The sequence below is a fragment of the Alosa pseudoharengus genome, unplaced genomic scaffold (assembly GCF_046254945.1).
Source record: "Alosa pseudoharengus isolate Yale_2024_CS ecotype anadromous, Long Island Sound unplaced genomic scaffold, YU_APseudo_1.1 YU_APseudo_1.1_scf_23, whole genome shotgun sequence".
NCBI lineage: Eukaryota > Metazoa > Chordata > Actinopteri > Clupeiformes > Clupeidae > Alosa > Alosa pseudoharengus.
The window spans coordinates 19095748-19110448 of record NW_027468685.1 but is presented as its reverse complement, the minus strand read 5'-3'; the positions used below and the strand labels follow the sequence as shown (position 1 = coordinate 19110448).

Sequence of the window (14701 nt, the reverse complement as noted above, 5' to 3'; positions counted from 1 at the left end):
GAACCAAAGGTATTTTAACCTTCAAACCACTGGTCAGAAACTGTGTCAATGCCTTTGAGTGCACAGGACCTGGTTCATAAAGAATGTAGAAAAACAAATTCTTTCTAGGGTTTATATTATCATTCTTCATGGAGTTGATTTTGCTTGTGCTGAACTGTCATTGACTCTCATTTCCAGTGTTGATTTAGGTTCTGTGCCTTTAAGACTGGCCATGTGCCTTGATTAATGTGGCTGTGAAGTATCTGTACTTCTACATATGTCTAAACAGCAGCTGTTAAAGCACTCAGCACACCCTCCCGGACTCGATGAAACATTCCCTGCATTAGTCACACAGGATACCAAGTATGTCTGTCCCACCTTCGATGTCTGGTAGTGTCTCCTTTTGCACAACGGATGGGGGGGTTAAGAGTATGTGCGCTACATTTTTATGATGTGTGAACAGCTAAAGTTATCATCTGCCTCATGTATTAATCAGGGATAAACATGACACCTTTCTGTGTTTGTGAAAACTACACTGTAAAGTTTTTGTAGAAAGACAAATTCAATAGGCAAAAGTCATGGTTGTGTAAAAAAAGGGCTTTATTTTCTAAAGCTGTACATATAAATACTATAATAACATTTTGACAATGGTCACGGAGGAATGTTAAACATATGCAGGGATTTAGAGGTCACCGGTTCAAGCTGAACAAAATGAAGAGGTTGGGACAAACACGGGTCCTCCAGCAAGTAAGACAAACACAATTAACGTTGTATTCATTTCACTTTTTTGTTCCTTCATGCAATTTTAAGGACATGATATAAACACTGTGAACCAATGAAAGCCCCATAAAAAAACATGGATTACTGCATACCCCTGCATAGTGCCGACAACAGTCGCCCTATTCAAAAGATATAGAAAAAAAGGAGAAAAAAGAAAACAATGCAACCACTTGTCTAAACCATGCAAACATCACTGAGCACCATAAAAGTCGCTGTTGGATGGAGTAAAGAAAACAGATCCGCCTCCTCCCTCCTTCATGAAGGGCCACTCTCCCTGGAGGTGTTCCTGTACCCTCTCCCCAGCGGATTACACAGAACAGAACCATGTGTTACACAGTTCCATTTGGACCGAACAGTCATATATACAGATACATTGAGATGTGGCACACTGGTACCCCTTCCGGTGGCTCAACTTTCCTTACAAAAAGTAAACGACTAAATATCTGACATAAGACTAGTCTGATATACAGTAAGGCTTAAGAAAAGCAGACCTGTCATGGTCAGGCATCAATGCTAAGACTGCCATCAGTGACACCAGGAGTGTTGAAACTGGAGGGCATTAATAGTTCTATTTATTACTATTTGAAAATTAAAATGCAAATTCTGTTGCCAGGAGACTGGAGGCGATAAGTGCCACTAGTCCCTAGAGACGTGGAGTCAGAGACGTAGTGTCTCCTGTGCAAAGCTGAGTCAGGCTACAATTTGGTTTAAGAGGTTCTTAATGGGGAAATTGTGGTGTACTAAAATTGGGTGAGTTTGGTCTGATTATAGAGGTACTTTAATGCAGTTTCCTTTCTACATGAAAGTAGAAAAGCTTGGAATATAGTCGGTAGACTGGTTGGTGTTTAAGCTCTCTCATCTCGCTGTCTGTAACTTAACAGTCACAGACAGTGAGAGGGACTTGTGGAGGAATGACAGGATCATTTGGGAAGCTCCTCGATGATCACCCTAGAGACGGAGTTCCACCCAGTCGATGCGTCTCCTTTCGGATAATCTGCACACGTGCCCACCCAAATTCCCACATCCACCAAGCCGGCAGGGATCCCCTCACAAAGCCCTTCCACTGCAAGACAACAAACCAACAAACAAACAAATAAATCAACAAACACACAAACAAATAGATCAACTACTAAATATACTGAAGGCAAACGTGAATGAAACATTTGCCGTTCTCTTGTGTATCATACTGTGTCACTTTCTCTGTCTGTGTTCTCTTACTTTCCTCCTTTCCTGTATGCAGTGATGAAATGGTCAACCCCTGATGTGTGTTAATTGCTGAGAGAAAGTGCCGTGACCTGCTATGGTCTAAAAACCACCTTGAGCTCTAAAATACCCCTGGGGCTGGAGGATAATTGCAGGATGTGGCGCTCATAACCCCCATGGTGAGGCATCAGGGAGGTCAGGGACGTGGACCTTTTGGCAAAAGGGATGGACATTTTTTTTCAAAGCCGCAAATGAATCTATTTCTGGTGTCCATGCTCAGCCCTGTTGCTGCCGCAAAGCTCATTCGGCTGTTTGTTCTAGAACTTTGTGATGTATCTATTGTTTTCTGTATTGTACCAGGGTTCAAGCACACAAGACGACATCTCATTCCTTGATGTTATAGTTTTTTGCTGGATTTCCATGCAGATAATGAATTGAGAAAGCCATCTACTGTCCACTGTGGCCCAAACTGAATGGGTTTCTCCCCTTCATACAGTAATGTTATCAAATATATTTTGCACAGTGGTTTCAATAACAAAGAGATCTCCAGCTTTGTTTTGGAATAGTTTCACTTCAGCCACATTTTTATGGAATTATAGTGATATGCCAAAACAAGCTAAAAAAGAATGTGCCATGGAGAAACTGAATGTCTGTGGATGACAAAAAAACAACTCATAATTTTGGAAGGCTAATATTTTCATCCATACCCTGGACCAGCTCATGGCCAATTCAAATGTGTGTGCTGAGAAAGAAAGGCTGATTTTAATGCCAGCTATGTATCTCTTATGCTAAATTTATTCATAATCGACCAGTGTGTGTTTATGCATTAGTATGCAACTGTGTGCTGCAAAACAATCTCTCAGGAGGATAAGCTTTCAATGCAAACGGAATGAGTAAAATGCCTTTGTCTCTTGTTAGAGATACCTGCTGACGTCCGGTGTATGTTAATGGTAGAGTTGAGCTCCGGGCTGCCCTGGTCCAGGTAGATAATGGACTCAATGGGCAGCGGTCCAGCGCACTCGGCTCCATTGAAGGTGAAGTACCAGCGCTGGCAGCAAGCCGACCTGCACTTGAGCCGCAGCGAGCCGCTGAACAGCACGCGCAGGGCACTGTCCGAACGTAGCTTGGTGAACGTGCAATCCTGCAGGGGGCACACACCGTGACAGATGGTCAGACGACACACAGCATCCCACAGGTCATCCCACGACTACTTAAAGCTGCAGTTGGCAAGATTTTTTTGATCATATTCACTGAAACCGACACTATGCTCCGACAGAACAACATAAAGCAGCCGGTTTTCTTTTTTTTTTTTTTTTTAAACAGCATTTCTACCTCCACCTAGAGCCTGGTATTTGTTTTGCAAAAATCCACAGCTCCCGGTTCTTCTGGTCCAATCAGAGCAGGGCTGTGTGAGATCTGACTGTCAATCAAAGTCTGGTGTAGTCTGGTGCACACTGACGAGCACAAATTCGAAGAGAGGATGCTCGGTGGTAGTGGGGGAGGGGCGTGAGAGTTGTAAACATTCAAAATTTTGGCTAAGTCCCCTCAATCTGTCAGACTTGCCAACTGCAGCTTTAACCCACTTGAGTCCAGGACCTGACTCAGGTTATTCTCGTGACGTGCCATGCTCTGATGTCTGCTTTATGGAATGCCATATGGACTCTGAAATTTTTGAAAATGTATGTGAAAATATAAATCACTTCAACAGTTCGCACTGCATGAGTTGTTTTCTTTCTGTCCTTCATGCTCCCTTAATTATTATTCATAGAAACTACTTGGGCAAAGTAGTATTAGAAGTATGATGTATTAGAAATTATAGTTCTTTTCTTTAAATAATTGGTTTCGTTGTGTTTGAATGAAATGTGAGATTACTGTAGAATGCCAACACATTTCCCCTCTCGCACACAAACTGTGCATTTGCGATCCAATTTCGAGTACTTCGTCTTTCAGGACTTGTCTCCACAATGGTTCATTCATATGGTTGATGTGTCATAAAATTCCCATTAAAGTAATAAAAACACAGCTGTGATTGCTATTGGACTCACAGTGGTAGAAACAGCCTTTATACCGTACATACAGACTATTAGTCATATCCTATTCATGGAGACTGAATACATTCTTTATTTACTGCCATGCTGTTTTATGAGATATTCTTTAAAACTCCTTAGCAACACAGTATGTCTATAGATGTTCATTTTGGAAGGGCACGTACAGACAAAGGATTTGGACAGGGATTTACTTGTACTGAAACAATTTGTCCCTTCTTTGTTTGTTCGTCCGTGTGTTTGTTTGTTGTGTTCGCTACTCACAGCAATTTTTCCCAGGTCAATGCCATAGTTCAGCGAGTTCCAGGCACACTGCTTGAAGTTTAGCCTCCACGGATCCTCAAACCTCTCGCTCACACACTCGCCCTTCTCTCCTTTCAATCCATCGCGTCCAGGGATACCTGGGGTGCCGGGGATGCCATTCACCCCTGGGTTACCATCCCTCCCCTGGTTACCAGGAGGGCCCTGGAGACACGTGCCATACTAAAATAGAAATAAAAGCAGCATGTCAAGTCCTTCTCAGGATAAGATATATCACAGTATCATATGTACACAGTATACATTACAGTTGTTGATCTCGATAACATGCAAACAGACACTAAAATGTAACTTAATATATCTAAAGGGGGTTGTGTTTGTGTGATTAATGCATAGTGTACTTTGAATGTTCTGATGATACTTTGCTCAAAACATGTTGTTCGCTTTAGGAATTCAGTGGTTGATTAGGAACCAGTTCTGTAGCTGGATGGCTTATTTTGATTCATCATTTGCATTTTGTGTAAAAGGAGGAGCACAAACAGCTTCCTTCTGTGATGTGTGACCTTCACACGAACCATATCATTTTGTTTTTGTCTTGGTTAGCCTACGTAAACCTGTTTTTTGTTCACTTCCTGTTTTTGAGCATCACTCATCTCAAAACAGCTGTGTCAGGACTCTCCAAGAACACTCCTGATTCAGCCCCAAGTCCGCCTGTGGTTTAAAGAGCACAGTGACGGTGCAAGTTTGTCGTTGTTCATATTTGTTGAAACGGAACGAGGCAGGCCTGCTCTGATTCACACGCTGACTGACCAGCTGGTGAAATCCCCTGACCACTTCCCAGCACTGTAGACATTGACACACCAGTTCTGGAGCTTGCGTGAGCATCATTAAGAGCCAAAAATCAGTGGGCTGAGGGGCGTAGTCAGGAGACTTTGATGGCTGTTTTGTACAAGAGGGGAAGTTGGCTTTCATCTAATTTGTACAAGGGAAAGCCCTAATCGTAATCGTAATGCTCAACCTTGGACAGACTGAATAAAGAATTTTAGATAGTTTTAGTCAATAAATTGTTTCAAGATCATTGAAATGAATCCCACTATTATGCTGGTATTATAAAAGAAATGAATTGAAAACATTTTCAAAATAAAGTAAAAACCATTCATAATTGAATGTTTGGGAAGCCAGAGAGTGAGGGTGGAGAGACATCTGGATAAAGCCAGAGTCTTAATCTCTTGGTCCTGCACAAGGGATGGAAAAGCTTATACAATGCCGTAATTCCAGACCGAATTTCAAAGGACATGAAAAAAGGCGTGCGCTGAAATTCAGCCATGCGCCACCACATCAGTTTTAGAATTCTCAACCGGCTGCCAAGACCAGCTCTCTCACGTGGTGCCTGACTCTGCCACTGAGCCGCACAGTGATGTAATACTGTACAGTGCCTAAAAGGAAAAAGCTTTTGGGGAAAAAGAAGAAAGTCTTAATGATAAAGTTGTGACTGTAACATGTAACGGTTAAATGTTCATAGCCTACTGTACAAAACCCATAATCATGAGTAATTATTATGTAGGCCTACTTAAATTGGAAGTGAAGAACGACAGGAGTTTTCATCTTCAATTTATGTGCCGTTCCAGTTCCACCTCCTGAGGAAAGATATTGAACCATTTTCGCCATCTTTGTCTCATGGGCAGTAATATAATTCTTTACAGTAAGTTAAAAGGCTGAAATACTTTGATAGTTCACACAGCGCAACAAGCAGTGTTGATTTCCACAGAGTGAACACAATCTGTCGAAGCCAAATGAATCTCGTTGCGGTACGCTTGGCACAAGCCTCATGAAACTTTCATCACTCCCTTTCCCGACATTGTGCTTTCTCATTTCACACATTTTTGTGGCTTTGTGTGCTCTCGGTGGTCTGTAGAGATTGCTTTGTGGATAGACACGAAACCTCCAATGGCGCTGAGCAATCTTCTCCGATGGAAGCTAAAGGTGGTGGTGGCCATGCTGGTGGAGTTGCTGACTCAGTCCACATCACCATTAGCCCCAAGTCACACCACAGGCTTGTTTGCGTAAACCTTTTTTTCTTTTTTACAAATGACCCACTTGGTTTGAGTAAAGCAACTGGATCATGGATGTGCAATATTTTTTTTTTTTTTTTTTTTTAAATACTATGCTGCTACTGCCAGTATCAGATTTGATTTGAGCATACTGCAACAGCAAGGGGTTGTGAAGCAAAAACGCATAGGATTAGCAAACCAACCCACGCTTCAGATTAAATTGAGCTCTCCTGGACTGCACATAATGGTTTTAGTTAATGTAGGTTTGCACCAAACCGAAGTTATGTATCTTTCAACACCTCAGGCCAACCTCCACGTCCAGACGTCTCTACCGGTAGCGTGACCCAAAGAGGAAACGTTCATCTGGCTTAGCTGTCAAGAGTAGGAGACCTCCTCTGAAGCCATGAAAGAAGCCCCTGTTCCTTCTCCATGATGCACAGCTGCCTTTCTTTTCTTTTTTCTTTCATTCAGGAAGCCTCTTCTGCACACAGCACCCTGTGTGTGGAGGCACTTCAAAGGCCCTAGCACTGTCAGACTAAACCCCCAACCCCCTTTTTAAGAAAAAATCATAACCAAAAACTCTCCACACATGTTTGGACTCATCTCGCAGATGCTAGGTGATATCCAAAGCACATGGATTCCATTCTCTTCATGGACTGATCTTGAAAGAATCTCGACTTCCACGCATGGCATCTAATGCAATCTGCGCAGGGCCGATGGAAGGTTAGCAGACAGACACCGTTGAAGACATGCCAGCAGGGTCTTGGAAGGAATACAATTCAAACAGTTCCACAATATCATATCTTGCGAGGCATGATGTAAGCATTTTTTGAGCCTACTGTGAGAAAAGAATTGCCGGACTTGGTGAAAAATGGCGTGCGAGCATTTTATATTAATTTCTCCCATATTAATTAACATCTTACATTTTACATTCTTTATGTTGTGGCGAATCCAGTTTGAATGACTGCTACTGCCCATCATTTTTTGAATATATTGTTGCATGGTCCATGACGTTTTAAGACTTACAGTTGGATTATGAGGGGGTCAATGAAGGACAGGAAAATTAAACCTAACACTCAACTCCTCATTAAGCAAATTGCATAGGCCTACTCAGTAAGATAGCAATCACGGGTTACCCGATTTGGCCGTCACTGCTGTCGAATAAAATAACCAGCGCAGCGGTATACCCGCAACCTCGCAATCAATAACTGCTGGCATCTGGCAACAGTTATACATGCCGTAGATAATGGGATTAGACATTTTAAAAAGACAAGATGTTACCTGTTAGGCTGTTACTGAATTCAGTGTGAATTTCTAAACAAAGGAGGCTATAGGGCTTTAATGACGGGACAGGTAAAACCGACTTTAAAAGTAGGCTATGTCATTTGTTTGACTAATTAGATACAAGTACCACTTACCTTGTCCACGAACTCTGTCTCCTTTTGTCGTTTAACTTTCTGTGATCCGCAGACATGAAAAACGAACAAAGCCCAGAACACCACTTGCATGGACCCCATACTTGTGGAAAAGTGCTGAAGAGGTCCGTGGTGTGTGCGCGCCTCCGTGGAGTTTGCAAGAGTGGAACCAAAATGTGCGCTCTGAGGTAGTTTCCTACTTGTGAATCCACAGAAATCCCCAGGGAATTCCGGATTCTATCGTCCGCTCTCACCCCACTCCTGCCAAACTCACTTCCTCTGATTTGGCTTTGAGACATGGCTTGCATGTTTGATAAGTCAAAGGAAGCTCTTAACTATAAAATTGTAGTTTTGGAAAGAAACGTGGTACTTGGCACACATGGTATACTACTTGGCTGTAAAAAAAATCAACAAAGTGGTACAAGATATAGATCATTAACATTAAAAGGCTATGGTGGCCAATTGTAGAAAATGGGATATAATGATTTAAAAAGATGACAGTAAATGTTCTGCATCTTTGTCATGCTTTTTGTAGATTTTGGATGGCCCATACAAATTGTTAAGGATGGCTGATATGAGTGGGCTTCAGCAAACATTTTTCATTATAGATTGGACCTTAGACTCATTGTGGTCTGGATGGCACAGCAATTTGATGTAAACACCCAGAGCTTTCACAGGTTTATATAAGATGACTGACACCCATTAAGGGCTGGCCACCAGTGGAACAGAACAGCCATTCACACATTCTGTGTGTATTTTCATTTCCCTGGCCTGACCTCAGAGGGCACCATGGAGGCCAGTGTGGGGGAGAAAAACAAACTCTTTGAGGTTCTCACCCGGAGGCCGAGTATTTCCTCGTCAACATCATCATTTCCTTCATTCGTTCCACTATAAATACAATGAAAAGTACAGACAGCAACATCCACCTACATTTACAGGACTTTTACTGTAACACAGTTAATAAATATAAGTGTCATTAGGTTTCCATAGCCTATAAATGAGGCCCCTGTAAGTCAACAGGTCTGCTATTCACTCCTTAATTAGAACAACCAGAGGTTATGTTGATACAAGGAAGTTGGTCTCATGGTTTCATGACTCAGTAAATTTAGCTCTTTGACCTTAGAGTAGCTTATTCTAAGTATGCAGACCTAATGGGCTCCACTCCATCCAAATGAAAACAGCAAGGAGATAGAAGTGGGCTCAGTTTAATGGGGAACTCTGTTACGCAATGAGGCTGCCCTACGTTACACTGTCAATTGAGGATGGCACTGCATTAGGTAACAAGCAGGGATGTAGTGGAGGCTAAACGCAAGTAAACACAGTTTACCCACCTCTGAAATTTCAGAAATATAGTTTATCCACCTCTTATTACAGTTTATCCACCTCTCAAAAGAGTTTATTCACCAATTGTAACTTTTAAAATGTAAAAATCACACTGTTTTATCCACATTCACAATATGTACACTCATCAACACTCTAGGAACCATTTAATACCACTGGTATTCTTACAAACATTGGACAATAACCTCCACCATCATCAAACATGTTCTAATGCCTTTTTAAAAAAATCTGATACCGAATGGCACAGTCCACCTTACTGTGATCACAGAATTCATAGTTTACCCACCTCTAGTTTCATAGATTATCACTACACCCCTGGTAACAAGCCATGTAGAGACAAATTATATTGTATAAGTGGAGAGAAAAGAAGACAGACAAACAAATGAGCTTAGACAGACTGGCGAAATAGGCCAAAAAGCCAAAGGAATGGATAAAAAGGATTAATATTTATACAGATGATATACAAATATATACATTAATACATTAAAATACCACAATGGTGAACTAAGTGGAAATACATTTGTTCAACAGTTTCAAAGTAGATTTGATATTTTCAAATATTTTAAAAGGTTACAAACATTTGCAAATAAACACTGCTAAACAATGATCGCCAGACAAAACAACTTCAGAACATTTCCAAATCCAACAGACTGAGCATCAGTACCGGTTCACAATCCTTTTGAATGAGTCAGTGAACTGCAGGGGGGGGAGACTTTTACCTGCAGGGGGCGTAATTATTCTATTGCATGTCGCTATTCCGAAAGCTGGCACTGACATACACGATCAATGTAAACGTCAAAGCTGTTTTATATCGACTCAAAGAGGATCACACGTGTTGTGTGAGTCATAAAAGAAATGGAAGCATGCTTGTTTCTTGTAGTCCTGTGATAACAAGGTCGTCAATAAGTCAATAGACTCATGCAGGGTAGTTCATCAGTTAGCCCAATAAGTGAACACTGGCTAGTCCACTTACTGTAAGAGACTGTGGGTAAGTTTTGAACAATCTCAAGATTTATACTACAGGGGATTTATGAAGGTGAGGACTGTGTGTATTACTTTTTACTCTGTGCATTAATTATTAAATGAATACTGATCTGACATTTTATAGGCTACCTCAAGGCAGACGCATCCTTGTGGACATCTGTTTAGAAGATAAAGAGGCCCATTCAAATGGGAAGCTCCAAGCACTTACATATTTCAGCTGGTAAATAAATTAATTCTTCACAAATTGTTATTTTCTTTTGTTTGTGACAACACAGACACCCACAACAGTAATTCCTCTATTTAATATTTATAATCCTGAAAGGAACAAGTGTTTTGGTTCCTGGGACCAATTATGTGCTGGAATTATGTGCTGTTTCATTTTGAAACAGATTTAAAAAAAACAAAAAAACATTGGGTGTTGCCATTGTATAGTGTACAAAAGCCTTATCACTGTAATGAAGTTGGTGTTCATTCGACAGTGAATTAATTAATGTGAGAAGAAAGCTATGCTCGATCATTGTGTGCTTTATGCAGCACTAGATTAAACACATTTCTTGTCAAAGGGCCCTGGTTTTACACAATGTGTGAATTCTTTTGGTGCCACCAGTTTCCTAGGTGACTTGAGTGAGTTAAAATCAAACTGACCAAATGAAAACAACAAAGTATACAAACACAGACACAGACACACACACACACACACACACACACACACACACACACACACACACACACACACACCTGAGAGAATCCAGAATTAGACCCTACATCTCTCTACCTCCAGGTATCTGTCTCAGAGACCCTTGCTTCTGGATCCTACATGATCCATATGCTCCCAGTGGACAAAGGAGTCACTGACTCAGCCATTGGAACTTTGGGCTGGACGAGCGAGCACTGCGCAGTACATTGCTCTGGGCATGCATTAACATCCTCTGGCCATGTCCAATTACCAGCAGAGGGGCTGCTGCGAAGCGCTGCCTGCAACTGCCGTGCTCACACCACACATCAAAGAGGAGGAGTTGTCACCGCCGCCGACTGCAGCAACAGAGTTAATTAGTGGGCTACTGCCACTGCAGAACACGCCGAGAGAAAGAAAGAAAGAGAGAGAGAGCAAGAAGAAGAAGGGGGAGATGGATTGTAAAAGGTGGAATATGACTACATAAGACATATAACACATAGGAGAGAGAATGAAAAAGAAAAAGGGTGTGAGAGAGAGATAACACTCTGTAGTAAACATGTTATTTGATGTGACTAAAAGTAAAAGCTTTTGAAGCTGGACTGTGACCTTGATCATGAGGTCTTAAACGAAAGGAGTCTGTTCAAATTTATATATCGAAATGTAATATATGGTTTTATTATAAGCATGTCAAGTCAGTCCGAGAGACAGATGTGTTGTTGAAGTGTGTTGACAAATGAATTGCCATGGAAATAGCATGAAATGATGCTGGCAGTTTATTTGAGTGCTCTTGAGCCTCTTGATAAATGTGAAATGAAAAAAGAAAAATGATCTAACATGTTCTTTAAATGTACAGAATGTAACAAAGACAGCCTGCAGAAGATCACAAACATGAGATAAATGCAGACAAATGAAGATTCATCCACATAGGCCTACCATACACACACAACACCCTAACACACACTCTCATACACATACACACACACACACACGTGCACACACATACACAATCTTAACTATATGCATTATTTACCCCCCCCCCTTCTTCACTGTGGCAGACTAGCGTACTGCACATCATCCTCAGCTCCTCCTGCAGTCTCAGCACTGGGAAGACCAGCAGCCTCTCTCTGGCCAGACCTCACCGATAGGTCATCAAAGTCAGAACTGTATGAGTTCAAAACCTGTATTGCTGATTGTCAGAAACTGACCACTGGGACAACATAATAGCATGTGGTTTACTTGACAGTAGGAGGCATCTCACCTCATTGTCTCCTTCTTGTGTCCCATTACTGTTTCCCTTGTGTGAACATTTGAAATATTTTAAACATTAAAAAAAAAATAATAACAATACATTTAAAAAATGTATTAAAATGTCAAATCCTTCAACAACTTCAATGCCATAAGACCGTATACTGTTGTGGAGTCGACTTCTACCACCACATTTGTCTCATGTGATCTCCTCATCTCAGCCAGTAAACGACACACAGGAGACCCACAACTCCACAGACTGACACTCCAACAAGAGGCTCCACATGGCCCACTGCTGTAGTGAAGATTGTGATAGATTGCACACCCAGAAGCTTTTTTCCCTTGGTCGAACAATGGTCGAGTTAGCGCTATCAGTCTATGTATCAGCCCAATGGCTTGGCGTTAGCACTTTTGGAACCAGAAGTGTATCTCTTAAATTACCCTACTAATAATGTCCAGAATATTACTAAACTTCTACAGTGGTACAAAAAGGGTCTGTACTCATAAAACGAGGCATTGGAAAGTTTGTAAGTAGCCTACACCAGACACTCCCTTATTAGACACTCTCTGGTGTAATCGCGTGTAATATTAGTGCTTCCTTAAAACTTTCTGAGCTTGAATCGAAGCTCTGGATGTCTGCCAACTAGTGGTGGAGAGTACAAATGAGATTTGTCACCGTACATGGATCTATCGTCTGTTTTACTGTAATCAGTGACGTTGTTTGTCGCAATTTTGCGACTGTCGGGTAGAGGGTTAACTGATGATCCCTCCAGAGCACAGATGTGTGTAGGGCCATACGTAAATTTCCACCTTTCGCCCAAACCCTCTGCAACACAAATTAGACATATTACAGTGCATCAGGTCATACTGCGTTCATGTTAATGAGCTGATACATTATTGCATGCAGTTGGTACTGTGTCACCTTATAAGTCATAACGCAGATTAAAGAGTATTTTTATCTAAAACTAGTATGCTTACAAACATGACAAATGAGTTTACCCGACTGAATTGAGGGCATCTTAGAATAATTTCTTGACATGAAATATAACATGTTGGCCTAACATATGGCCGTATTTCTATTCACAAAGTATTGGTTATTGTGGTTGGTTATTCTGCAAATGTGTAACCGTACATTTTGTGCCGTATGAAAAAGGCAGAAGTTGTGGACAAATATAGACACTTGTACACTCCTCTGTCACAGCATGCACCCAGGAGCATAATGCTGCAGTACTGACCTATAAAAAAGTCTAGTCAGGCTAGTCACACCACAACCACATCAGCGAGAGAACAAGATGCAGCACACAACACAAGCACACTACTGCACGTTTGCTGTTGATGCATCGCAAGTTAGCAAATATTTTGTAGCAATAAGTTGGTCAAAAATAAGTCTCTCTGGTTCGTTTTGAAAACAAAAGTAGCTAAAGTACGAAGTAGAAAGTAATACAGTTGCTTATGTAGCCGACCTCAAGCCTAGGGGAACTTGGGCCAGCACAAACCAAGTTATTTACACTTGAAAGGAAAAGAACAAAGAAGGCAGGTGTTCAGGCATGGAGACACTCCTTCTCTTATCCTGCCTACCCTGGTGAGTGTGATCTGGCACACCCCATTGCACCCTAGTGGACTGGAGTTGACCTAAAATGCTTTGCCACATTAACCAAATACCCGTTTATCCCAAACCTTCATAAAGCATGCTAATACAAGGTACCTACACAAAGGGGACTAAGGGTTAGTACATTCATCAACCGCTACACTTACACACTAAAAAATTATTGTTAGAATATCTTAAACACAGTGTAACCATACCATAAGCACATGTTCTGATTTGCACTTTGCAGTTCTGAAACACACTCATTGCGAAACACATTAGACACTTTGTTCAAAAATGAAATCTCTTGTAACGTTAATCATTGGGGAAAAAACACTTCTAAAAAATGCAAATCTGGTCATTGGTAATACCCACAGCCACACACATACCTGAAAACACTTACAGAGAAAACTGAACATCATCAAATTTTTTTTTTTTGCAATTGTTAAAAAAAAAAAACTGTAAGATGATTACTGAAGCCTTTCTATTCTTGAATTTCACAAAAGACTGTCTGAGAAAAATTACAATACAGATAGAAAAGATTGCAGTGTTTTGTATAAAGCCCATTAGTTTGTTGTTGCTGATTTGAAACAGTAATTCAAACGGTGCATGTGTATCATTTTGTTGCAAGAATTACATTTTTAGAAAGGATTGTTAAGTTTCGTTTTGGCATAGATGTGAGTTGTTTATGTCCAAGTGCTATGTCTTATTTGACTTGTGTGTAGAGTTTTGACATAATGATACAAATTCTGCAAAAAATGTGTAAGCAATAAGCAAAAACTGTATTTGAAATCCCTGATTAATTTGATAAAACAGTAATGTAGAAATATGCTCTGTACCTCTGCTGAACAATACAATGACAACCAGAGGTGTCATCCCTAATAAGATCCATTGAAGGTCTTGCCTTTTCCCCTCTTCTCGATGTTACATTCCGTTACACTTCTGTGTGTATTTTACACAGAAGAGAGAGCACCTCTCTTTCTTTTCACTCACTCTCTCTCTTTCTTTTCTCTCTCTCTCTCTCAAATAGTTCAATTCAAAAATATAATATAGATATGTGTGTTTACTATGAACAAACCATTTTTAACTGTGTGTAAACATGATTTACAGATGAGAATTAATGTAGGAATAATGCTTTA

The 14701-nt window shown here is 40.8% G+C and overlaps 1 protein-coding gene across 1 annotated transcript; it reads right to left on the bottom strand.

The window, feature by feature from the left end:
• Positions 1–561: 561 nt before the first annotated feature.
• cthrc1a (collagen triple helix repeat containing 1a) lies at positions 562–7973 on the bottom strand. Its single transcript, XM_076300974.1, has 4 exons — positions 7735–7973; positions 4272–4490; positions 2887–3103; positions 562–1822 (listed from the first exon to the last, which is right to left on the bottom strand). Exons 1-4 carry the CDS (start codon positions 7831–7833, stop codon positions 1680–1682), a joined length of 678 nt encoding a protein of 225 aa, XP_076157089.1. The 5' UTR covers positions 7834–7973; the 3' UTR covers positions 562–1679.
• Between the last annotated feature and the right edge of the window lie 6728 nt (positions 7974–14701).

Bases quoted from the DNA above. Each gene is read 5' to 3' on its own strand.
- cthrc1a (XM_076300974.1), bottom strand. From the start codon at position 7,833: ATGGGGTCCATGCAAGTGGTGTTCTGGGCTTTGTTCGTTTTTCATGTC. The intron at 4,491-7,734 runs GTAAGTGGTACT...TTTCTATTTTAG, and splicing joins AGACAGAGTTCGTGGACAAG to TATGGCACGTGTCTCCAGGG. The intron at 3,104-4,271 runs GTGAGTAGCGAA...TGCCCCCTGCAG, and splicing joins TTGACCTGGGAAAAATTGCT to GATTGCACGTTCACCAAGCT.